The 26,224-nt window shown below is 46.6% G+C and overlaps 1 protein-coding gene and 1 long non-coding RNA gene across 4 annotated transcripts in view; one reads left to right on the forward strand and one right to left on the reverse strand.

The window, feature by feature from the left end:
* The window catches only part of COBL (cordon-bleu WH2 repeat protein), a 304,019-nt gene that overhangs the window by 143,330 nt on the left and 134,465 nt on the right, over positions 1 to 26,224 (forward strand). For all 3 annotated transcript variants that reach the window (XM_069587302.1, XM_069587304.1, XM_069587303.1), the window contains one exon: positions 21,076 to 21,258. In XM_069587302.1, the coding sequence (XP_069443403.1) occupies positions 21,076 to 21,258 (183 nt within the window). The remainder of the gene's footprint in view (positions 1 to 21,075; positions 21,259 to 26,224) is intronic.
* LOC138439082 (uncharacterized) lies at positions 3,503 to 14,169 on the reverse strand. The gene is made up of 4 exons (XR_011256561.1): positions 13,699 to 14,169; positions 12,250 to 12,438; positions 10,272 to 10,643; positions 3,503 to 3,679 (listed from the first exon to the last, which is right to left on the reverse strand). It is a non-coding gene; the product is annotated as an uncharacterized lncRNA (long non-coding RNA).

The following is a 26,224-nucleotide window of genomic DNA, read 5'->3' on the forward strand; positions in this document are numbered from 1 at the left end:
GAGTAGTGTCTGTTGCATGTATGTACCATGTCTTCCCAAAGGCTTAATCGTGACTCATAGAATAAGAATAGTGAATGTGAAGAAAATAAAAAAGACAAAGAAGGACTGACTGGAGGGAGGGGGAAGAGAGCAAGGAAGAGGCTGCCGGGTGCTTCACACGCCGTCTCCCTCAGTCTCCCGTCCCCTCTGCCCAAGCCCCTCTCGGGGCAGAATTCACCCGGGCACTGCCATGGGAGACTGGGGGCCACCGGACACCTGGGGGATGGAGAGGAGCCAGGCCAAGTCCTGTGTTCAGGAGAGACATACGCAGAGGAGCCCCCCTCCCAGCACTGCTCAGACTCCAAATACAGGGGCACCACGGGGTCTTGTGAAAGTTCTGATTCAGGGGCAGGGACTAGGGCTGTGACTTGGCATTTCTAATGAGCTCCCAGATGAAGCTCTGTGCTGAGAACCAAGGCCCTGGAACCTGGTTCCTCGGTGGAGAGGGGGAGTCTGGCTTAGAGAGACCCCCCCCAGAGGACAGGGTCTGCACAGGAAGATTCAGTCTGAGAGATGGTCCATGGGGGCGTGGGAGGATGCAGAGGGCATGGCCAGGTGCTCCCGATATCTGTGTGTGTGTGTGCAGGTGTGTGTGTGTGAGAGAGAGTGTGTGTGTGTATCTATGCAGGTATGTTCGGGACAGTTGGCAGTGACTCTAGATTGGAAGCACACTGAACAGATGACTTCCTGCTTCTGACCCTCAGTCTGGGATGAGAAGGCCCAGAGCTTTCTTTTTATCTCATGGTCAGAGTGATGCCCATATTTACCTGGTGAAGAATGTTTGCTGCCCCAGAGGACACACTGTGAGTCTATAATTACATCGTAAGTATAACTCTTGAAGGACAGTCTCCAGTAAAGCCTAACGCTTACTCATGATGCTTCCTGCTGGGTGACCCAGTGAGCCTGGGACCTCCTTTTGGAGGAGATGCTGAGACCAGCTTTTAGGAGGCACCGATCAGGAATCTTGGCACCTAGCATCAGACTGAGATAATCTGATAAACTTGGACAGTAACTGCTGCTTGGACATTAAAAAAAAAAAAAAAAAAGGCAGAAAAGCCAAGAAAAGTAAAAAGGTAAGAAAGGAATGTTTTGCTTCCTTGGCTTGACAGAAACATACAACATAGATATAGATAGGTATCTATGAGTATCTGTCTGTGTCTTGATCAGAGTATTTGGCTGAACTATAAGAATACGTTTTTAATGATATTTCCTAAGTGGTTTGTTTTTGATACTGTTTCTTTTAGCATGTTAGATTTCTATCTTATATTATCTAGATGATTTTCTAGCTTTATAACAAAACTGAAAGCAAGTCATAAATGCAGTGGTTATGGAGTTTGTTTTGTTGAAAATTCGGTTATTTACAGAAAAACAAACTGTGATTTTCACCTTCCTCTGACTTTCCTTTCCATCTCTGTCTTGGGGTGAGTTGAATGCTCTGTGTTGAGTGGAGGCTGGCAGAGTGCGTCTTTGCATCTTCATTAAAGATGACATAGGCCCTCCTCCATGTACACCACCATAATGGGACCTGGAACAGTTTCTCGTGGAATAAAATTTAAATACTACCAAGCAGGTGTGATATTCCTCCATTCAGGTTCCATTAAGTTTACTGGTTCTAGTTGCCGCTGTGTTCAGTACACACTGCACCTTAGGTGTCTGTCTTCCAGGTATTAATTTATGGGGATGGGCGTTGAAATCTGTGCAAATGAAGCTGAGGGTACATATGAACCATGCAGTCTGTTCATCACCAAGGAGAGCTGTCTTTGTTTTTCTAAATGCATTTTATCTCTGACAACATGTGATGTCTAACCCTCTCTTTAGAGTCATCTCAGTTGATTTGGCTGTGCCAAAAATCACCTCTGCTGCTGGTTTTAGAGACTGACTTCTGATCTTAATAGCCATCATATCCTGGCTTCGGGGCAACATTAGTTACTTGTAGCAAAAAGCGAGGAAAGGATTTTAAGCTTGCTGAAGGCAGGAGCCATCTATCATTATTATTATTACATTTTCATGACCCTGTCCCTAGCAGCTAGGCCAGTGCCCAGAACCAAGAGGAGGGACCTCACATGTGCCTGCTGAGTGCATGTGTATCGCGTTCAGAACTACGGCTGCTGAAAGTCAATTTCTGGTTCATTGTGTTACTAGAAACAAACAGTGGAAGCAGAGTCAGGTTACACACAAATATAGAAAAATAAAGTTATTGGTGCTGAAGTTGATATCCCAATTGCCCAGCACTCTGAAGTTTTAGGCTAAGATTTTGAATATTGAATCCCTCACTGGAAAGGGGAGAGGAGACAGAATTTCAGAATGAGAAATGATGTCCCACACTTCTGTGGACAGCTTTGGGAAATTTGTTGCTGCCCCTCCTCTCCTTGATCCACATGTGTAGGTTGGGGATTCGAGGGACCTAGCAGCTGTGCCCGCGGCCGCCTTTCCAAATGCCTGCCAGACACCAATGTGACCGCCCAGCCCAGCCTGTTCTGTGACAAGGTCTTTGTCCAGGAGGAGGGTGGGTGTGTTCCTGGGGCAGAGGAAGGTGAGAGCAAAGCTGCATTTGAATGTTTCTGATGAGTCACAGTGATGTGGATTGTTTGAGCCTCCCGTGGAACAGCGCCCTTTCCAAGGGAACTGTAAATGATGTTACCGTATGGTATGAGTCCTCTGCGGTCCTCAGAGCCCCTTCTTTTCTTGGCCTTGGTCACTGATGCCAAGGGGGCAGTAGTAGCCCCTTGCAGGTCCCCGAGGTGAGGAGAACGTCCCTCCACTCTCAGGTGCTACGCTGAGACCAGCACCCTCCACCGTCAGGAGGATGTCATCCGTCACCCAGGCTGCCGTCTGAGGAGCAAGGTAGAAATAGTGTTGAGGGGGTTCCCTTTACTCTTGAGAAGTGGAGACTAGAAGTTAGAGTGCATGATTAGAGATGAGAAGTTACAGACTATATGTGTATCTATTTGCTGTCAGGTAATTCTTGGAAATCATACTCTGGATGTTGCGAGTTCAGCAGGACCAGTGAGTCTGGTGAGTTGAGAGAGGTTGAGTCTAGAGCCTTGTTTCAGAGCAGAATAAAGCCGTAGAGCCATTTCCAAGCTGAATGTGGAGGCCAAGCTGAATGTGGATAGCCAAGGGTCAAGACAGTCCGAAAGGCTGGCTGTGGTCATGCTCCTAGAGGGGTGTGGTCTGTTCCAGACCGGGGCATAGCACGCTGCTCCTTACTTGTTCTGCACAGAGTCACCTTCTCCGATGTTTGACCTAAGGCTACTGTTTAAAACTGTAGGGGATCCAACAAACAAAAGTTCAGGACCAGCTAGCTTCACTGGGAAATTCTGTCGAACATTCAGAGAATTATACCACTCTTTCTCAAATTGTTCCAAAAAGCACGAAAAGGAGGGAACACTTCCAAACTCATTGTATGAGGCTAACATTACCTGACACCAAACTCAGAAAGGGACACCACAAGAAAAGAAAATTAGAGACCAATATCCCTGATTAATGCAGATGTGAAAAATTCTCAACAAAGTATTAGCAAACTGAATACCACAATCCGTTAAAATGTCCAGACACAATGATCATCTGGGATTCTTCCAGGGAGGCAGGAGGGTTCAGCATCAGCAGATCGATTAACGTGACGTACCACAGTAACAAACTGAAGGATAAAAACCATACAGTCATCTTAACAGAGGCAAAGAAAGGCATTCAACAAAATTCAGCATCCGTTTATGATAAAAACTCTCAACATAGTTGGTATAGTGGGAACGTACCTCAGTATAAAAAAGGTCATCTATGTCATGCCCACAGATAACATCAAACTCAAGGCTAAAACTAAGAACTTTCTTCTAAGATCAGGAACAAGACAAGGATGCTCCCCTCACCACTTTTAATCAAAATATTAGTGAAAGTCTTAGATCAGTTTGGCAAGAAAAAGAAGTAAAAAGCACCCAAATAGGAAAAGAAGAAGTAAAACTATCACTATTTGCAGATGATATACCAAATATAGAACACTGTAGAGACTCCATCAAAAAAAAAAAAAACTGTTAGAACTAATAAATGAATTCAGTAAAATTGCAGGATTACAGAATTATAAACTCAATATATAGAAATCTGTTGCATTTCTATATATTAATGCAAACGATCAGGAAGAGAAGCTAAGAAAACCCATTTACAACTGTATGTTGAAGAATAAAATATATAGACATATTTAAGCCAAGGATGTGAAAAACCTGTACACTGAAAATTATCAGGCATTTCTGAGAGAAATGGAAGAAGACAAAATAAATGGAAAGATGCCCCATGCTCATGGATTGGAACAATTAATATTTATATCCTTATTATCCAAAGCAATTGACAAATTTATTGTAATCTTTATCAAAATTCCAATGGCATTTTTCATAGAAATGGATAAAGCAATCCTAAAATTTGTAAGTAGCCACAAAAGACCCTGAATAGTCAAAGCAATCCTGCGAAAGAAAAATAAAGCTGAAACCTCTGTAATTTTAAACTGGTCTACGAAGCTATGGTAATCAAAACATTATAGTATTGGCATAAAAACAGGTCGATCAATGGAATAGAACAGAGAGCCCAGAAATAAACCCACACGTATACGGCCAATTAATTTATGACAAAGCCATAAAAATATATAGAAAGAACAGTGTCTTCAATAAATGGTGTTGGGAAAACGAGATAAACATGCAAAAGAATGAAACTGGGCCACTATATTACCCTGTAAATAAAAATGGACTAAAAATGGACTAAAGACTTGAGTGTCAGACCTGAAACCATGAGACTCCTAGAAGAGAAATTGGTGGTAAGCTCCTGGACATCAGTTTTGGTGGCTATTTTTCGGATTTGACACCAAAAGTGTAGGCGACAAAAGCAAAAATAAATAAGTGGGACTGGGTTTCTCAAACTATGGGACGGTGGCTCAGCAGTAAACAAGCTACGTGCAATACAGGAGAGGCAGGAAGCACAGATCAGAAAGGTCAGAAAGGTCCGCTAGAGCAGGCATGGCGGCTCACTGCAGTACTCTTGCTGAGGAAGTCCCATGGACAGAGGAACGGGGTGCGCTGTGGTCCATGGGGTCACAAAGAGCTGGACACAACTAAAGGGACAGAGCACGCATGCCCAAATCTTACTTATAAAGCTTCTGTGAAACAAAGGGAAACACCAACAAAATGAAAAGGAGGCCCGCTGAGTGAGAACAGTTCTGCAAATTATATATTCAATCATGGGTTAATATCGAAAATATATAAAGAACTCACACAACTAGAGAGCAGAAAGACCCCTAACACTTCTATGAAAAATTAGGCACAGGATCTGAGTAGACATTTCTCCAGAGAAGACACAGAAATGGCCAACAGACACAAGAAAAGATGCTCTACATCACGAATCCTCAGAGAAATGCAAACAGAACCGCAATGAGTATCATGTCCTACCTGATAGGACAGCTCTTTCCAGGAAAATAAGAGATAAGAAGCGCTGGTGAGGATGTGGAGAAATGGGGGCCCTGTGCACTGTTGGTAGGAATGTAAGTCGGTGCAGCCACTATGAAGAATAGTAGGGAGGTTCCTCAGAGCATGAAAAGTGAAACTACCATATCACCCAGGAATTCCACTGCTGCTGCTGCTGCTGCTGCTAAGTCGCTTCAGTTGTGTCCCAGTCTGTGCGACCCCATAGACGGCAGCCCACCAGGCTCCCCCATCCCTGGGACTCTCCAGGCAAGAGTACTGGAGTGGGTTGCCATTGCCTTCTCCGAGTAATTCCACTACTGGGTATTTACCCAAAGAAAAGAAAAATACTAACTCGAAAAGATATATATGCTTCCATGTGTATCGCTTATAGTAGCCAAAATATGGAGACAACCTAAGTATCCATCAATGAATAAGTAGCTATGAAGTTGCACAGGTATTGAATGGAACATTATGCAGCCATGAAAAAGAATGAAGTCTTGCCATTTGCAGCAACACGGATGGTGAACCGTGGGGGCGTTGTGCTAAGTGACATGTCAGACAAAAAAGACAAACACCATACGATCTCCCTTATATGTGGAATCTAAATAAATAAACATGCAAATGAGCTCACAGATGCAGAAAACGGATTGTGATTCCCAGAGGCATGGGGGAGGGGAGGGGACAGAATAAGTGAAGGAAGTCAAAAAGTATAACAGCTATAAAAGTTATAAAATAAATCAGTCCTGGAGACATCATGTATAGGCCTGGTAACTGTAGTTAATAAGGCTGTATTGTCTATTTGAAAGTTGCTAAGAGAGAAGATCTTAAAAGTTCTTACACAAGGAAAACATTCTGTAACTGAGTGTGGTGACAGATGCTAACGAGACTTAATATGATCACTCACTACATCTACAAACAGTGGATCAGTTACAAAGTAGATAAAATAGTAGTGCATTTTCCCCTCGGCCTGCACGAATTCAGGGCTTCTGCTGCTTAGTGTCCATGGCACACAAGCTCTTTTGACAACTGCCACCAAATGATAAGGGTAGGCTGCAGAGCTATAACAGTACGTTCCCTAGATCCAGAGCCTTAGACAGAGGTTCTTGATTCTGACCATAGCCCTTCCAGGATTGGAACTGTCCAGGGATGGAACCACTAGCCTTTCAAGGACAGAAGAATCCAGATGACCACCCTCATCTTTCTGTCCATCCATTAAAAGGTATGATTGTGAACAGGGGTTTCTACTGGCCAGTCTGCAGGTCGCTTGGACATCATGTCCACTCACATGTCATCAGTGAGAATGCAGTGAGAGAGTCTCAGATAGCAGCAGAGAGCCTGGGAAGTTGGTCTTGATGGGTGGCTATGTGACTGAAATCAAAGGAGGGAGGCTGATGTTTGCTGGAAGCTGGTGGTCCCCAGTGTTGCCCCTGAAGTGGGACCAAGAGTCTGGCCTTCCTCCTGTCGCTGCCTTGATGTCTGCTGCTTTTCTTGATGGGAGGAAGGGAGCGGCTCTCAGCAAATGATCTGAGTTAAAATGAACGCACTGTTTGCAGCCATTTAACTCGTTTCCTTTGTAAGAGAATATAAGTGTCTATGGGGCTTCCCAGGTGGTGCTAATGGTAAAAACAAACCAAAACCAAAACAAAACAAAACAAAAAACACCTGTCAATGCAGGAGACATAAGAGATGCAGGTTCAGTCCCTGGGTCAGGAAGATCCCATGCAGAAGGAAATGGCAACCCACTCCAGTATTCTTGCCGAGGAAATCCATGGACAGAGGAGTGTGGCGGGCTGCAATCCGTAGTCTCACACAGAGTTGGTATGACTGAAGCAACTTAGCTTGCATGCACGCGTAAGCTTCTGTGTGAGACTTTAGGCAACTGAACATGCTATAAACCAAAAACAGAAGCAACAGGAGAACCCTCAGCAATTCCAATTTAGTAACATTTTGTGCCCATTTTTAATTAATATTTCAGTAATGAAATTACTAAAGTTAATTATATTTCAGTAATAAGATGTAAGTATTAATACATGAATTTTTGATTAAATTTCTGATTTGAATTAGTAAATGGAAATATTACTTAATTAACTAAAATTCATTCAGTAATGAAATATTATGATGTAAGTAAGTTCCTGTGTTATATTTACATTTGCTGTAGCATAATGATGTGGACAATCCTTTTTTGTTATTATTTGAAAATGGTTTGCTACATATCTTGTAACTATATATTTAATTATCAGTCGTAATATTTGGCAGCAATAAAGCAAATTTAACAGTGCAATATTATCAAGGAACAGGGTGGCTGCATTTGAAACCCTAATTTGTGTTCATTTAGCGTCAGCCATGCGCGAGTAAAAGGCAGCCTCAGTCTATGCTGTGGGCTTCTCACCAGAGTGTGAAGAACGTAGTCCCCATGAGAGCCAGGACCCAGCCAAGAGGACAGAACTGGGCCCCAAGTCAACTCCCCTATGCTGGAGTTTAACCTTACAAAACAAGGTAACGGTAGCCCCCTGGCAGGCGCGTGGTGGTCCTCAGCTAGTTGTGCGCCTGAGGGTCTGGGTTCCTGAAAACAGGCCTGTGGTTTGGCTTGGCCCAGCACTGAGGATCCCTGAGCCGGGCTGAGTTAGAGGATGCCTGTGCTAGAGCAGCCGGAGCATCCCCATCTCAGACCCGAGAAACAGAAATGCCACAGAGACCCTTGCAGGCCAGCCAGCAAGGGCCAGAGGAGGTGCCGTTTCCAGGCAGACTTGCACTGCTGATTGATTTGTGTGCGAAGTTGCTTTAGATTTTGCAGTGATGTCTGCCTTTACCAGCTCTTCCTTAGTGACAGAAAGTGTAGATAAAAACACCCTGTGAAAACATTCCCCTAAAAGAAGGGGCTGCTGCTGAGTCGCTTCAGTCGTGTCCAACTCTGTACAACCCATAGACGGCAGCCCACCAGACTCCCCTGTCCCTGGGATTCTCCAGGCAAGAACACTCGAGTTGGTTGCCATTTCCTTCTCCAATGCATGAAAGTGAGAAGTGAAAGTGAAGTTGCTCAGTCGTGTCCAACTCTTCGCGACCCCATGGACTGCAGCCCACCAGGCTCCTCGGTGCATGGGATTTTCCAGGCAAGAGTACTGGAGTGGGGTGCCGTTGCCTTCCAAGCCTGTGCCTTCTGTGAAAGCAATAAGTACAGAGTTTCCTGTGTGGTTGTGTTTGTGAGTGTGTGTTTGTGCAACTATGCACAGCATGCGTGAACATGCACAGAAGTACCTCCCTAGAGACTGACAACTGCCAGCATCTTACACAGAAAGAAGTGTGACAAGGCCTAAAGAAAAGGATGACTTTTGTATCTGTGTCCCAGACATTCTGGGGGAAATAGTGAAATAAATTTGTCAGTGACTCAGATCTGTGAACTAGCAAATTCACCGAACACCACAGAAACAAGAAGAATGTGTTGATTCACTCATTTCATAAAATGGACCAGCCAGTTTAAAAATTGCTCATGAAGCAGGAGAGAAAATGTAGCCCGATTGTGGACGGGGGTTACATGTGGAGTGAGATTCATACACAATACAGGACTCTCGAGGGAAGTGCAGTCTGGGGAGGAGCCAGCGACCTGGGCTCAGCTGCCCGTGACCCTGAAGAGCGGACAGTGCAGGGAGCTGCCTGTGACTGATGTTTGAGGGGAGGATAGTCCCCACCATGGTGTTCAGAACACAGGCATGTGCGACTTTGCTGACAGCGACCTCATTATTAGAGAGGTGACAGGCCCTGGCCTGTCACAGAGGGTGGGGGAGGACCCCAGCCCTCAGGCGCAGGCACAGCCTGTGGGATGTGGGGGCAGGTGGGCGCCAGCTCATGGGCCTGGCACAAGGGGAGTGAAGCTTGCCTCAGAGACTTGGAAAAGAGCCCAGAAGCAGAGGCTGAGGATTCTGCATTAAAGTCAGAAGTGAGGGCTTGAGTATTTTCATGATAAGAGATTTTTATTATATATATTATTGTATTATATGTCCTATAACGTGTGTGTGCATGCTAAGTCACTTCAGTCATGTCCAACTCTTTCTGACCCCATGGACTATAGCCCACCAGGCTCCTCTGTCCATGGGATTCTCCAGGCAAGAATACTAGGGTGGGTTGCTATGCCCTCCTCCAGAGAGTCTTCCTGACCCAGGGATCAAACCCATGTCTCTTACATCTCCTATATTGGCGGGCAGGTTCTTTATATATTATATAAGTTATATTCCATTATTTATGTGTTATATGTATTGTATGTAATGTTATATATTATTTAATGATATATTATTTGTATATCATATAATATAGTATAGTACATTGATATATTATGATAAATATAATTATTATATATAGTAATATATAACATATAGTGAACAGTGAAAGTGTTAGTCACTCAGTCATATCTGACTCTTTATGACCCTATGGACTATAGCCTGACAGGCTCCTCTGTCCCTGGGATTCTCCAGACAAGAATGCTGGAGTAGGTTGCCATTCCCTTCTCTAGGAGATCTTCCTGACCCAGGGATTGAACCTGGGTCTCCTGCATTGCAGACAGATTCTTTAGTGTCTGAGCCACCAGGGATTCCCAAGGTAATAGTATATTTAAATTATATATATATTATACCTGTGTGTGCGTATGTGTACATGTTTCTTCACACATGCACACACATACCCAGAGCCCTGAAAAGCGCGCGGGGTGCTGTTGGGTAGAGGCCACTGCATTGCGGGTCCCTGAAGGATGGGGCACCGTGGGCAGCCACCCCGGAGCCGCCTCTGCTGGCTTTCACTCACCTGTTGGCCTCTGCAGGCTGTTCCTGGGTGCTTACTTGGGGAGCAGAGCCCAGGCAGCTGTGGGTCAGAACCAGAAAGCCTGGCTCGAGGCAGGCAGAGCTCCTGGGGAGGATGCTGTGGAGAGCAGGGGCACTGGGGGGGAGCTCGAGAGGAGAGGCTGGACAGAGCCTCCTGGGTGTCGGCATCGTCTCTGTCTCAGAAGCCACTGTGTCTGGGAGAGAAGATGGATGGCAGTGGGGCTCCCGTGGGCAGGTCAGGCGGTACCCCAGCTTGGGAAGAGCACCCACACTTTTGCTTCAGGCTGGTGGAGTAGCCCCTTAGAATCCGGTTGGTGAAACAGATGCTGACAGGTGCCCACTGGGGGTCTGAGTTCTGAGAGAAGAAAAGAGAAAGCAGCGACTCTCTTCCTTTCCTCTGGGGCCCCCATCGCTCCAGCTGCGCCCCGTCCACCTGCCCCGTGTGACCCGGGTAGTGAGAGGCGGCCGAGCCTGCCAGCCTGTAAACCCCGAGGTAAGACGGTCCCAGGGACTGCCTCCGGCTGCCGTCCAGACTCTGCTCTCAGAGGGACAGACTTCCCTCCCCTTCTGAGTACCTGTCAGGCCTGCATGGACACCCCTGGCCTGGACGACGGCCCGCTTGGCTAGTTTACTAGACAGACACCCCCGCTAGCTCCCCACATGGCACCCAGAAAGAGAGGTGCCCTGCATGTCTCCTGGAATGACAAACAGCGGCAGGTAGATCCGCTTCCCAGTTTTCTGATGGGTCGTAGCAGCCATGTTCTGTAACTGTTGTAGTCTCTGGTTTTCCTCCTGGCTTGCTCACCTGGCGGTGAAAGGATTGGACAGAACCCCTCAAATCTCCTTTGACGTTTCCTCTCTTCCCTGCCTGGGATGAGGAAACCGGCATCTGATCCGAAGTTGCCTCTTCTAACCCTCCTCTCTCCTGGGCCTCTGGGCTGTTGCCACCTGCTGCAGCTCCCCTGCAGTCACCTTTCGCCTTCTCTTTTTATTTCCAACAGGAATTAATCTCCTCAAGGGAGAATGCTGAGTGGGCATGAGTCAGGAGAACTGCAGAATCTTGTCCCTAAAGGTCAGGTGCACAGACAAGGGCAGGGCGCCCAGGCTGCAAGAGAAGGTCGCAGGCTGCCTGATGGAGCCTGCAGAGCTTTACAGGTGGACATCACAGGTGGCCTGATGGAACCTGCACAGCTTTACAGGTGGACATCACAGGCGGCCTGACGGAACCTGCAGAGCTTTACAGGTGGATGTTACAGGTGATGCTGTAACGTGTGTGGCCTGAGGCCCTGTCTCCACGGCCAGGTTGGCACCCACTGGATCAGCTGTGTTTTCTGCAGCCAGTGGAGCCCCAGAGAGGGATCGGGGGTGGGTCACTGGTGCTTTGTTAATTAATAGTAAAGCTCCAGAATTTATGATTGATCTCCTTAAATCAGATGGAAGCTATTCAAGGTTCCCCTGGAAACAGCATTCGCGTCCTGCTATGCTTTTCCTGGGGGAAGTCTGAGGGGCAGAAGTCTTGTGCAGTTGTTCCCAGTGGAGGTTTGTCTCACGTGGGAACCCCCACGATCCTTGGGCTGGAGGATTATCCAGCCGTGATGAGAAAGGATGCTCTGACCCAGGCCGAGACCAAAGGAAGCTTGAAATCTTCACGCCGAGTGAAAGAAGTCAGACCTGGAAACCACGTGTTGTTTGACTCCATTCGTGTGAAGCAGCTAGGGAAGGCCACCGAGAGTCAGAAAGCAACCAGGCGGTCGCCAGGGGCTGGGGAGAGGGATGGGCAGTGGCTACTGAATGGACCAGGGTGTCCTTTTAGAGGGATGAGCAGTTCTAGAATTGGATGGTGATGTCTGGGCATCATCTGGAATGTACTTCATACGTGTGAACTGCACATTTTAAGGTGGTTAAAATGATAACTCTTATGTTATATATACTTTGACACTTAAAAAAAATCAAATACCTACTCCCATGCCAGAGTGTATGCTGAAGTTGATCTGGGGTGTGGCTGGCATCTCCCATCTTCAAAAGCTCCAGGGTTGGGGTCCCAATGTGCAGCCAAGTTTCAGAGCCTCTGTTTCCCACCAGCCTGTCTGGCTTCACACTGTCTGGATATGATTCTGGAGGAGCCACTCTCTCCGCTTCAGTTTCCCTTCCTGTGAAAGGGGGTCATGTGATTACCAAGCTGGCGGAATGGCCCTGTGATCAGATGGGTTCGTGTGTGGGAGCCGAATGACCCCACTCATCCCTGCTGTTTCTGCTCCAGTTTGGGGTGGGGTCCCTTCCTTCCCCCACAGCTCTGATTCTCCCTACTCTCAGCCAGCGTTTGCTCAGACTCCCTTCTGGAAGGGGGACCACCCTTCTCTGTTTGCCCAGGAAAGTCTGTAAAATGCTGTGGCCCTGTGTTCTTTCTAACTGGACTTTTTCCTTGGTCCTTCTCATAAGGGTCCCATCTTCAGTGGTGGATTTTGGGGTCAGTCTTCTACAGAGTGAAGCCTGTGGTTAGCAAAGGATGAGGTATGTCTTTGCAGGTGAGAGGGCGGCGTTTGGACGGTGCCCTGAAGAACCGGTCCCCTCAACCAACAGACAACTGAATCACACCCACACTTCCTGCTTCTTTAAAAAACGAAAACCCTACTGCTTTACTTGAAGATGAATTTTATAGAAAAGACATTTTATCAACTTGACTTCCTCCAGCTAACGACTCAGTTATCTGGACTTACAGAGCAGCCTTCCTGATTTGATAGGAGTGTTAGAAATCGTCTGGTTGCTTACAGGGAGAGTCTTTCTCATTTTATTGAATAGTTTTGTTTCTATATGGAGAAAAGGCGTCTTTTTCCATCAGCTCTGAGAGCCAGCCAATACCAATCAGCTGCCAGATCCAGCCTGCGGTATTCAGGAAACACACATGAGCCGCTTGACATGCGAGGCTTGATGTCCTTTGGAGAAATCCACTAATCAATACCTTTATTCATTTATCTCCACTGTGACCATGTAGGAAATCTTACTCCTGGTGAGTTTTAGTAAACAGAACTCACAGGTCAGCTTTCAAAGTCTGCTACCTTGAAAATCGTAGGGAACTTCGCACATTTGAAAGGGAAACCTTTATTATTAAGGTTTTATGGTTCATATGAATTGGAATCATCACCCCCACCTGCCAAAAATGTGCTTGAGTTTGCATGCATTGAAATCTCACATAGAACCGCAGCAAGCCGTCACACGTGTGCACGCGCGCGCACACACACACACACCCTGTTGTGCGGGTCTGGGTGTTGCCCTCCGGTCTCTGCCCGCCTTGTCCCCATGAGCCTAGCACTCAGTCACACTCACCTCTCTCCACTCAGCATCCCACCACCTCACCCAGCATGCCTCCTCCCCTGCCGCCTCCACACCCGCTGTGGAGCCTCCACACTGACCTGGGGTCCCAGCACGCCCACCACCTTCCTGCGGCCAGGCACCGCTGACTTATACCGAGGCTGGTTTCCTTTTCATTCACAAGCTTTTCACAACTTTCTGGCTCTCTAAACTGGTCTTGGTGAAAGCGGTCAATTATGAGTAGTCAGCATATTCCAAGCATCCCCTGTGTTTGCTAACAAGTTTTCAGGAGGTCCTGAAAGCAGCGGAAGGCTCAGAGTTCCAGAGTATTCAGTGTCGTCCCCGAATTCAGTTGGAAGGCAGATACTGCCAGCTGGATGTTTTTGGTATGCTGTAAGGAAAAATCTGACCAGCAGAGGAAAGATCTCTGAAATTGTTCTGAAGCCTGAAACTGTCAGAGAGCTTCAGTGACGCAGTATTTTGTTGGCCAAATAGCTTCTACAAGTTATCTTCTAAAGCAATGTCATTCCGAGGAATGTGGCCCTAGAGAATGGCTATTTCCCACTCACATCACATGGTAGAAACTAGATTCCTAAGTTCTGTGTCTCTGTCCACCACGAGGATTCATTCTCACGATGCTGATGGGTTTCAGCCTCTTTGTTTGCCCTTTGCTCTGAACTGATGCCAGATTTCCAGGGCACAGGAAGACAGGGTACCCCTTGGCTGAGGGATTCAGCCAAGAGTGTGTCCTTCAGGAAGGCTGTGCTCTGAGGATAAGGAAAAGCAAGCAGAGCATCCAGGGCAGTGCTGGCAGCCGTGGTGGGGAGCAGTGTTCCCTGCCTTCACATCAGAGGAGCTCTGATAGACCCGGACTGCCCTGTGAGTGTGGGTGGGAGAGCGAGGTCCACCTCCTTGCAGGCTCTGCCATGTGGCCCTGCCTTATATCCCTGCCAAAACCTGTATCCGAAGAAAAGATGATGTGCTGCCAGGTCTGACTAACTTCTCTCCCATTGAATTTTTTGATAAAGAGAGAGCAAATAAGGAAGGAAGGAGGGAACGAGGAGAGAAAGGAAAAAGAAAGAGAGGAAAGCAAAGCTACTGAAATCTTTCAAAGGGGGGCAGCATGGTGAAAGGAGAGGAGGCGTGCAAGATGCTTGGAACTGACCAGTTGAATCCCATTCCCCAGGAGCTCAGGCATCCTGAGGAGTTCAACTTATTTCCTTGGGCCTCAGCTTTTCTCCCCATTAAAACTCTAAAACCATGCCATCCTAAGAATATCTGGTCTAATTTAGAAGCAGGTGATGTGGATAAGATCATCGATGGCTATTTCAGATTGTACTTACTATAACCAAAATATTTTCCTCAATATTTAGGCCAAAACCTCTGTCTGAATGCCTCGCCAACCATGTCAAAAGGTTGACTTTATCATGTGCTTGATTCTCGCGAGGTAGTCTTTCTTTGCCAGAATGAACAGTTTTGAGAAACAGGAACAAATAACTCTTCCTCCTTACTTCTCTATGAAACCATTTTTTTAAGTGTTTATTGAATTTGCGGCAGTATTGCTTCTGCTTTATGTTTTGACTTTTTGGCTGCAAGGCATGTGAGATCTAAGCTCCTCAGGCAGGGATTGAGCCCACACCCCCAGCACTGGAAAGTGAAGTCTTAACCACTGGACCACGAGGGAAGTCCCTGAAACAATTTAGACAGAAATGTTTCAAGTGCAGCATTGCCCCGTTTGTCTCAGAAGCATTGTCTAGTCAGAGTTCACGGCTCCCTTCCTGTTTCAGCCGCGACATGGATGCCTGTAAAGCTGCCTGAGGCAGGTGACGTCAGCAGCCCCAGCAGAGGATACAGTGGGGCCCCCACGGAAAGGGCGATGCTCACCTTGGGCACTCTCAGCGTCCTGCGCGATGGATTATGAGTAAATGAGTAAAGAGGAGAACCTGCTCTTTGCAGTCCCTGTGAACCCAAGAATCATTCTAGGGAGACCCAGCGCTCCCAGAGCCTTCCCCAGGGCTATAGGGAGCTCTCACGGCAGTGCTGGCCCCTGGAGACCACTGTGCCTGCAGTGATGGTCCCAATAGGTTAGGAGCAGAGCTAATTCTTAAGGCCGAACCTGCAGTCACCCACCCGCCCCTGGGAGCTCATAGCTTCTCAGAACGACTCCTTGGGAAACCCCCAGAGTTTGTGCGTCTCCCCAGAGAGAAGCCAAGAGGGTTTGTGTCAGTGAAACAAATGTCACTGGTGTATCAGTAAAACAAAGGGTGTTGCAGTCATCAAGTCGTCACATTACAGCCACCCAGATGTGAGGGAGCTTGGGATGGAAACAGGATCCCCGCTATTGAACCAGCAACGCTGCAGCCGCCCCCAGGGCGGACCCTGAGAAGACTCAGGGTGAGAAAACTCCACAGGAAGCTGGCTCCAGGTAGCTGAGGTGGATGTCCAAGGGATGATTTCAGTGAGCCAGACTCTTGCATCTTCCCATAGAAAGAGAAGGGTGATGTCTGGTTTTCCTCAGTTAACGGCAATCTTTTGATGTTTCGAGTTGCAAAAATCCCTATATATTCTGGCTCCCCCCACCTTAGCTCTTCTGAGCAGTCCCTCAGAGCTCTCAGAAGGGCTGTGTCCCAGGCTTAAGTCCTCAGTTTTGTCCACTGAATAAAACATAATTCTCAACTTTTCGGCTATCCATTATTTTTCAGTCGAGCCATCCTGGGAAGCCATGAGCTCCCAGGGGCTGGCGGGTGACTGTAGGTTTGGCCTTAAGAATTAGCTCTGCCCCTAACCTATTGGGACCATCACTGCAGGCCTCCGCAGGTGGTGTTCTGGCTGCAATAACAACGGAAGGCGATCAGGATTCGCTAGAATACAGAGTTCATTTCAAACAAAAACAAACATATGTATTTAATTCAAAATTAGATATCTATGGCAAAATCAACAGATCCCAAAGCTGTTTCCCGATCCTCCACATCCAGCTGTGCGTGTGAGATGGGATCAAATTATCATCTTAATTTTTTTTAGTATTTGTTTCTGTATGTGGCTCCACTGAGTCTTAGCTGAAGCATGTGGGATCTTGGATCTTCGGTGAAGGCACATGGGGTCTTCAGTTGCAGCTTGCGTAATGTTAGCTGTGGCATGCAGACTCTTAGTTTCTGCATGCAAGACCTAGTTCCCTGACCAAGGCCCCCTGAACTGGAAGCTTGAAATCTGAGCCACAGCACCCCCAGTGAAGTCCCATCTTATCATTTTATACTGAAGGTAATAAATTCGTAGGCTGTCAGCGGTGGTGTGAATTCATTCCTCCAGTGACTGCAAAGGAGGTGTGCACCCCGCAGTCTGAAGTCCCATGAGTTTTGGGTCCTAAAGGTTGGTGTAAGGTGAATGCAGAGAAAAAGAGAGGTAGCCGGGCAGTCAGGCAAGAAAAGAGGAATTTATTAGAGGGAAAAGAGAGGGTGACTGGCCCTTAAGGAGAACCAGTGTCCTCCATTTCTGACGGGGTCTTTCTTATACCCCACCAATGAAAAATTCTCTGAAGGGATGGTTAAATTTTAGCCTGTAGTTGAGTCCTGTGGTCACGGAGCCGGAGGTCTGGACCTCCTGGTGGAGGTTGTAGCTGGTGGTCTCGTAGCTTTGAGAAGGTAGGCACCAGTGAGAAAACAGAATGTCATTTGGGCAATTTGGTCAGTCTCAAGGATCACTGATTTTATTCTCTGTTTGCGAGGTCAACATAATGAGCCATCTTAACAAGGAGACCCTTTGTGGGCCCTGTCAGTTGGGTTTGCTTTATTCCCATTTTCATTATCCATTACTCTTTCTTAATGATTTATTGGGCTTCCATCACAGGAGGAAAAAACTAAGAAAATCTGATGTGACTATGAAACCCAGAACCTGTGAATTTTTCTGCCAACATTTGTAGGAAGGTATGACTCATTCCCCTAGGAGAAAAGGATTTGATATATTTTTTTAATGCTATTGAACAGTTTGGGAAAGAGCAGGAAATGAGATCCCTCCTGCAGGCAAGCCGTGGTCTGTTCCCCGTGAAACTTGGCCACTGAGCAGCAGGAGAAAATCCCACAACTGGAACAGGAGGCGTGGACCAGGCTGTCTAGACCCCAGGCTACATGGGCCACAGTGTGGTTTACCATCTTATTTTACACTGATATGAATTAGCCTCCTAAACGACATCCAGTACTTAGCAATGTTTCTATCCAAATTATTCTGTGGATTTTTTTTTCTTTATTGTGTGTGCAAATTCCAAGAGTGGGGAAAGAAGGAAATGAGTTAAACCACAAATATCCTCTGGGCAGCCAAGATGTTTTGGCCACCCCTGGATTGAAAGTTGAGAAGCGTTGTTGTGTTTCAGCGTTGAGAGGGGGCTTGATGGACCAAGAACCAGGGGACACCGACACCGGGGATGTGAAGGGTAGGCTGGGTTAGGGAGAAAGCCCTGTGTGCTCTGCAGAACAGAGTTGGCTGAAAACCCTGTTGTGTCAGAACTCAGCTTTGTTCCAGAGACACAGACACTGCGAAGCCCATCAGTGACGGGTGTCAGGACTGGAGGCGGCCAGGATCGGTGGCCCTGGGCTCCAGCTTTCTGCTGTCAAAGCCGTCTCTCTGTGGCCCTGATGAGATCATTCTTACCAAAGATAAGGAGAGGGCAGCCACATATTTGGACACAGCCAACATGGCAGAAACACACTAGGTGCTGACAGCAACTCTGAAGTAAGTGGAAGGCCCCCCATTTTAAAGATGGAGCCCTTCCTGCCTGTGTGTGCAGGGTGGGCACTGAAGCAGCGCCCCCGCTTCAGGAAAGAGTTGACAGACTCAGAAGCCCCAGTGCTCTAAGGGCAGCAGGGTTACAGAGGAAGAGCCTGAAATAGACATAAAATAGATGTGCTGTGAAGTGCTTTTAACAGTGTCTGCACAGAGCTGGGAACATGCTCGGGGCACAGAAGGGACCGAAGTGAGTTCAAAGAGGCGCTGAGGCTTCTACCAGGCAGGCGTAGTTGTGGTGAGGACGGAGGCAAGAAGGACTGGGAGTTCCCGTATAGACAGGGAAGAGGGAAGAAAAGCAATTAGGGTCGGGAATGCGAGGCACCCTGTCACAAATTCCATGTTTAAGGGATGCCAGTGGGTCTGGGCATGCTCCAGAGATGCAGGCAGTGGGCAGAGTTCTCTGCTGTGCTTCACAGGCCTTAGCAAACCTCCACAGCATGAGTTTGTTTCCTCTCGAATGGGGTGGGGATCATGCAAGCGAGCCAGCCCCCATCCAGTGGGGGCATGCAAGCAAGCCAGCCCTTCAGTGTAACACATGCCCAGCTCCAGACTTGGGTCAGCCTAGCCCTTGCTCTGGTTTGCTTCATTTACCATCCAGACCTGGCACTGTTGAGTGCACTTAAGTTATTTTGTCTTTTTCTGTGTTCACAGTTGCAGTGGAGGTGCATGTAAGGCAGATGAAGTATTTAAGAGTTCATTTTGCAGTGGCTCATTTGCTTAGTAGGAGATTTTCCCTGGTGGCTCAGCGGTAAGGAATCTGCCTGCAATGCAGAAGATGTGGGTTCAGTCCCTGGGTCAAGAAGATCCCCTGGAGAAGGAAATGGCAACCCACTCCAGTATTCTTGCCTGGGAAATCCCATGGAGGAACCTGGCGGACTGCAGTCCATGGGGTCACTAAAAAGTCGGATGTGACTTAGCAACTGCTTAGTACACATCTGACGTCTGCAGAACTCGAGGATTTGGAAGAAACACTGACATTTTTCTTTAGATTTTTCTATGGGAGCCTGGGTTTTGTTTTCTGGGTGTAGGGCTCTTTCCTGTGGGTCCCTGATCTGTTATGAGCAGTGATGAGCAGTGCGTTTGAGCAGATGTTATGAGCTTTTGATGAGCAGTGCATTTGATAGCGTCTTGCAGGAAAGCTTGAATTGGCATAAGAAGCAGGGATTCAACTTTCCTTTGATGTTAATATTTAAGTACAAGAAAATCTGAGTCTCAAAAATCTTCTCAGGAAACTGAATAATGGTGTAATTGGAAGAACAGAATAGGCTGAGGGCACGTCTTACAGGGCTGCTATTGAAAATGGTGAGTTTTCTTTCTATATTTGTTTCAAATGTGGTGAGCTGATAGCTCACCCACAAGTTCCTGATGTGAAATGTAAGGGCAGATTTCCCCACCCTCTCACTCCTGCTCGTGTGGACTCAAGGGCCCGCCAGTTACCAGGAGCTGCTGGGAGCCTGGGACTTGGCTATGAGTGCACAAAGGGAATGATCGCTGTCCTCATGGGGCTCACACTGTAACGAGGGAGAAAAAAAAAACTACAAATGCATAATGACCGTACTAGCACATACTGGATGCTCGCTTTGTGCCTCGAACTCTCTAAGCCTCTTTCACCTGTTGTAGCCCATTTAGTTTTCACCATTTCTCTGGGATGGAGGTACTATTATTGACCTCAGTTTTGCAGGAGATAAACTGAGGCAGAGAGAAGTTAAGAAACCTCTCCAAGGTCACACAGCTTATCAGTGGCAAAGTCATGAGTCCAGGCAGTGTGTCCCCCTCATCTGTGGCCTGACCACTCCACTGCGTTGGCCCTCAGTGTGGACCACGTGGAGTGGAGACACTGGTTCTGGGGAGGGCCAGGGCAGGACAGAGGGCATAGCAGGGTAAGGGATGGGCATCCATTTCGGTTTTATTTTGGAATTAGACTGCTAGTTATCTAAATGTTCTTCCCTGCCCTAACACTTGCATTATTCCACTAAATAGAACCCAGGAGGGAAAACTGAAAAAAAAAAAAATACATGTATATGCCTTTAGTCTGTTCCCTGGATATAGACGTTGCTCCTTGGGAGCAGTTAACTAGGGCGTTATGTCGAATTTGTTTTCAGTTAATTAGGGATCTGTTGTGAAGTACTGTGTTTGATGGTCACATGAAATATCCAGAGCAGGCTGTTTATACTACCCTGCCAATTATTTGAAACTTCCCAAAGTTAGGAGAAACCTAAGCCTCTTCCAGGTGGCGGGTGAGATGCTGCTCCAGACGGCAAAGATGGGCCGCTTCTACGTTCCAGGAGAAACACACCTGTTGATCTGTTCCTTCCCCTTCTCAGCATCTAAGTACTTGGTCTGATGACAGGTCACAAATTTAAGGAGGCAAATTCATCATTGTAGGTGGGTCGAGAGTTTTCCACGATTCTAACTGGTAAGAATTCCTCGTACAGCTTTAAACAGTCTTGCTGTTTCCCTCATGATTAGCAAAATAAACCTCATACCAGGAACCTGTCCTGTAATGGAGTCTGTGGTCATTTTCCCTGGAGAGTGAGAATAGAAGGGCTTTGCTGTCGTGATTCAAGCATTGTTTGTCTGTGAAAATGATGATGGAGAAGCTCTGGTGGGTGTCGGGTGCTCCGTTTTCATCTCTGAACATTCATGCACCCAGAAGCATCTCGGAGTAATGCAGGTTTTATATTTGTCTCTTTCTCCGACAGGGCTGCTTGACGACCCCAAACTCCCCGTGTGTGAATCCACGTTCTGCTCTCCTGGGTCCATCCCTCTCTCTTGGCAACATCTCAGGGGTGTCGGTCAAGTCGGACCTGAAGAAGCGCCGGGCACCCCCTCCTCCAATCCTGCCCCACGCAGGGCCACCTGTACAGGACAAGACATCAGAAAAGGTAGGGAGAGGGCATTGCGCGGATCAGCTAAATGAACCTGAGTTCTCTGGAAGGCCCCTGTGTGTACTGGCATCCTTCAAGCTTGTGGCTCTAGCAACAGGATGGCTCAGGGTGAAAATGTAAGCTTTATTTAGAAGTCTAGGTGAGGTGCTACATTGCTTCAATTAGGGAAGATCAGAAACTATTTTTGTGCTGAGGCTTAGACTTGTTGATTAGCATTTATCATTAGCTTTGAAATTTAGCACATGATTGCTTAATGAGAAAATTGCAAGCGCTGTAAGGAATCTGAAGTGTGTTTGAGATAGGGATGACACATAATATTAATGTAATATAGGTGCCCAAGTAATCTACATTCACAGCAAAGCTGAGAAGGTGTTTGCATTAGAAGTTGGTTTCTACATGACATAACATCTATTTAGGGAGGCCTTGTTTCTGGGGAGCCTTCAGAGCAGAGTGACTTTGCACACGCCTCTCCCGTGGTGACCGGCAGAGCCTGCATCCTCATAGCTGGCATCTCCCTCTGGGCCTCTTCCTTCGTCTGCCTGATGATGTGCCTTGAAACACGATTTGAAATATCAGACCCTCCTTTCCCAGGGGTCAGGACATTATTTGACAAGTTTCCTGGCTTAAAGTGTGACATGGAAAAAGATTATTTGGATGGGGTTTGGGAAGAATGACACCCTGGAGTCAGGACATTATTTGACAAGTTTCCTGGCTTAAAGTGTGACATGGAAAAAGATTATTTGGATGGGGTGTGGGAAGAATGACACCCTGCTGTGGTCAGGATGATCAGTGTGCTCTGGGCTCTTCCAGAAGTTGAGCTCCCCTGGGCAGCAGCAGGCCTGCTCCACACAGACTCTGAGATACAGGCTGGTCGGCAGTGTAAAGAGAAGGGCGAGTGATTCCTCACTGAGCTGAGAGGGTTCCTGGCATTGCCTCATGAATGGGTACATTTACATGGAGCCCCTTAAAGCCCAGCTCTCCTCCAGCAGGAGCTGACTGTCTTCACACTTTCCTCCTACTCCGTGGGGTCACTTGGCTGACCCATGCCTGTTCATCTGGTCCTTGGCATCACACCCTGCTAGTCTTGAGGTCCAGGTTCTTTGGGGCTTATTCATAAACTGACTTTACTTAGAATGAATTGGAAACCAGGTCTACACCTTCCGGAGGGAAAGCTTGACCCCTGCGTCATGTTAGTGGTCATGTAAGTGGCTCTGTGGCAGTGTCGTGACTTCTCACGTCCTTTCCTTCCTGGCCTGGTTACCTGTCTGTCTGTGCATCAGCCTGTCTGCTCACCGGCCACCTCTCTCAGTCCCTCCAGGGTGCTCTTTATCCTTGATCTCAGAGACGCCCCATGCCCATCTACTGGCTTGTCCAGCCATAGCCCTTGAAATCTGTCTGAAAAGCCTGTAACACAGTGCATTTTAGATGAAGTATTTTGATTTGTGATCAAAATAGGATCCACTGGAGGAGCGAATGGCAAACCATCCCAGTATATTTGCTGTGAGGACTTCATGAGTTGTATAAAAGGCCCAAAAGATGAGTCCCCCAGGTGTCCAGTATGCTACTGGGGAAGACTGGAGGAGAATTACCAATAGCCCCAGAATGAATGAAGCCCCAGAAAGAATGGCTGGGCCAAGGCAGATACTATGCTCAGTTATGGATGTGTCTGGTGATGAAAGTAAAACCTGATGCTGCAAAGAACAGTATTGCATAGGAACCTGGAGTGTTAGGTCAATGAATTAAGGAAAATCGGATGTGGTCAAGCAGCAGATGGTAAGATTAATCATTGACATCCTAGGAATCAGTGAACTAAAATGAACGGGAATGGGCAAATTTAATTCAGATGACCATTTTATCTACTATTTTGGGCAAGAATCCCATAGAAGAAATAGAGTAGCCCTTATAATCAGCAAGAGAGTCTAAAATACAGTACTTGGGTGCAACGTCAAAAATACTGGAATGATCTCTGTTCATTTCCAAGGCAAGCCATTCAGCATCACAGTAATCCAAGTCTATGGCCCTAGGATGGTGAAGAAGCTGAAGTTTATCAGTTCTATGAAGACCTAGAAGACCTCCTAGAACTAACACCTAAAACAGATGTTCTATTCATCATCAGTGATTGGAATCCAAAAGGAATTCAAGATACACTTGGAGTAACAGGCAAGTTTGGCCTTGGAGAACAGAATGAAGCAGGGCAAAGGTTAACTGAATTCTGCCAAGAGAATGCTCTCGTCATAGCAAATACCCTTTTTCAGCAACACAGAAGATGACTTTACACATGGACATCACCAAATGGTCAATACCAAAATCAAATTGATTATATTCTTTGTACCTGAAGTTGGAAAAGCTGTGTCCAGTCAGCAAAAACAAGATCCGGAGCCTACCCGGAGCACAGATCATCACTTTCTCATGGGAAAATTCAGGCTTAAACTGAAGAAAACTGGAAAGAACAATAGGCCAGCCAGGTGTGCCTTAAATCCCGTATGAATCCGCAGTAGAGGTAATGAATACATTCAAGGGACGAGATCTCGTGAACAGTGTGCCTAAAGAACTATGGACAAAGGTCTATAATATTGTACAGAAGGTGGCGAACAAAACCATCCCAAAGGAAAAGAAACGCAAGAGTCACAGTGGTTATCCGAGGAGGCTTTACAAACAGCAGAAGAACAGAGAAGCGAAAAGCAAGGAGAAGGGGGAGAGGCACACCCAGTGAAGTGCAGAGTCACAGAGGTCGCTAGGAGAGACAGGAAGACCTTCTTCAACAAGCAGTGCTTAATCATAGAAGAATGCAGCAAACGGGGAAAGCCTGGCGATCTCTTCAGGAACATTGCAAACACCATGGAAGCGTTCTGCCCAAAGATGGGCACAATAAAGGATAAAAATGGCAGCGACCTAGTAGATACTGAAGAGATCAAGAAGAGGTGGAAAGTATACATGGAAGAACTGTATAAAAAGATCTTAATGAACCAGAGGACCACGATAGCGTAGTTCGTCCCCCAGAGCCAGGCATTCTGGAGTGCTAAGTGGGCCTTCAGAAGCACTGCTGTTAATAAATCTAGTGGATGTGATGAAATTCCAGCAGAACTATTCAGATTCCTGAAGGACGATGCCATCAAGGTCTTGCTTTCATTATGTCAGTGAATCTGGAAGACCCAGCAGTAGCCACAGGACTGGAAAAGGTCAAACCTCAACCCAGTACCCGAGAAGGGTAACACCAAAGAGTGTGCTGCCCATCGGACAATCGCACTCATCTCCCATGCTAGTAAGGCCATGCTTAAAATCTCATGCTTAAAATCTCACATGCTGGGCTTCAGCATTCTGTGAACCAGGAATTTCCAGGTGTCCAAGCTGGCTTTAGAGGAGGAAGAAGAGCCAGAGATCAAATTGGAAACATCTGCTGGATTATAGAGAAAGCAATTCCAGAAAAAAAAAGAAAAAAAAACAGCAGTGCCAACAAAGGCTAGCCTAGTCAAGGCTGTGGTTTCTCCAGTGGTCATGTGTGGATGTGAGAGTTGGACTGTGAAGAAAGCTGAGCGCTGAAGAATTGATGCTTTTGAACTGTGGTGTTGGAGAAGACTCTTGAGAGTCCCTTGGACTGCCAGGAGATCCAGCCAGTCCATCCTAAAGGAAATCAGTCGTGAACATTCATTGGAAGGACTGATGCTGAAGCTGAAGCTCCGATACTTTGGCCACCTAATGCGAAGAGCTGACTCTTTAGAAAAAACCCTGATGCTGGGAGGGATTGGGGGCAGAAGGAAAAGAGGGTGTTAGAGGATGAGACAGCTGAATGGCATCACCGATGCAATGAACTTGGGCAAATTCTGGGAGGTAGTGAGAGACAGGGAAGTCTGGTGTGCTGCAGTCCACGGGATGGCAAAGAGTCGGACACAAATGGGCAACTGAACTACAAAAACAATTTTGACTCGTATATTTCTTAAACATTTTCCACTATTTATTTTGTGTTATCCATTATACTTTAACTGTCTTTTGATAAAATAAACTGAACAGGACGTTCTTTTTTTGTACACGTGCCCAGCTAAGCACTGCAGGCTCATGAATGCAGAGCTGTTTCCCATGGGTTCTGTGGTGTGTTTCACTCCTTATTTTGTGGGGAGTTAGATCCTGAACTTTTTCATAACACGCAGAGTGTTCTTAAAGCATTTAGCACTTCTCAACCACCTACCTCTGGGGGTGTCTTGTCGTTTTTGATTGGGAAGGGTATTTCTTAGTGGTGAAAAGTGTGAGTTCCGGTATCAGAATAATATGGCCTTTTTTCAATAAGAATTGTATTTGCTTAATGTTACTGATGTAGATGCTACACTGCATCAGTAATTTTTTTAGTTTTATTGAGCTATAGTAGATTTATAGCATATTTAATTTCTGCTGTGTAGCAGTGACTCAGTTATACATATAATTTTTCATATTATTTTATACTATGGTTTAATAACAGGTTTTTTAATGCTTAAGAAATATTTACTAAGAATACCGTAGACTTTTTTGCTTCTTATTTTATGTTGAAGTACAATTAGTTAACAATGTTGTATTCAGTTCAGGTATACAGAGTGATTCAGTTATACATACACTTGTATCTATTGTTTTTCAAATTCTTTTTCCAGTTAGGTTGTTATAGAATATTGAGCAGAGTTCCTTGTGTTATACCATAGATCCTTATTGGGTACCCATTTTAAATATAGCAATGTGTACATGTCAATCCCAAACTCCCTAACCATCCCTCCCCTGATCCTTGCCCCTGGTAACCATAGGTTCATTTTCTATATTGAATATAGTTTCTTGTGCTGTACAGTAGGACCTTATGGTTTATCTGTCCTATATATACTGGCCTATATTTGCTAATCCCAACTCCCAATCCTTCCCTTCCCCAGCCCCTCTGCCTGGGAACCGCACATCTGTCTCCATGCCTGTGGATCCGATTCTGCTTTGTAGCTGTGTTCATCTGTGTTGC

The sequence above is a fragment of the Ovis canadensis genome, chromosome 4 (genome assembly GCF_042477335.2).
Source record: "Ovis canadensis isolate MfBH-ARS-UI-01 breed Bighorn chromosome 4, ARS-UI_OviCan_v2, whole genome shotgun sequence".
NCBI classification, from domain to species: domain Eukaryota; kingdom Metazoa; phylum Chordata; class Mammalia; order Artiodactyla; family Bovidae; genus Ovis; species Ovis canadensis.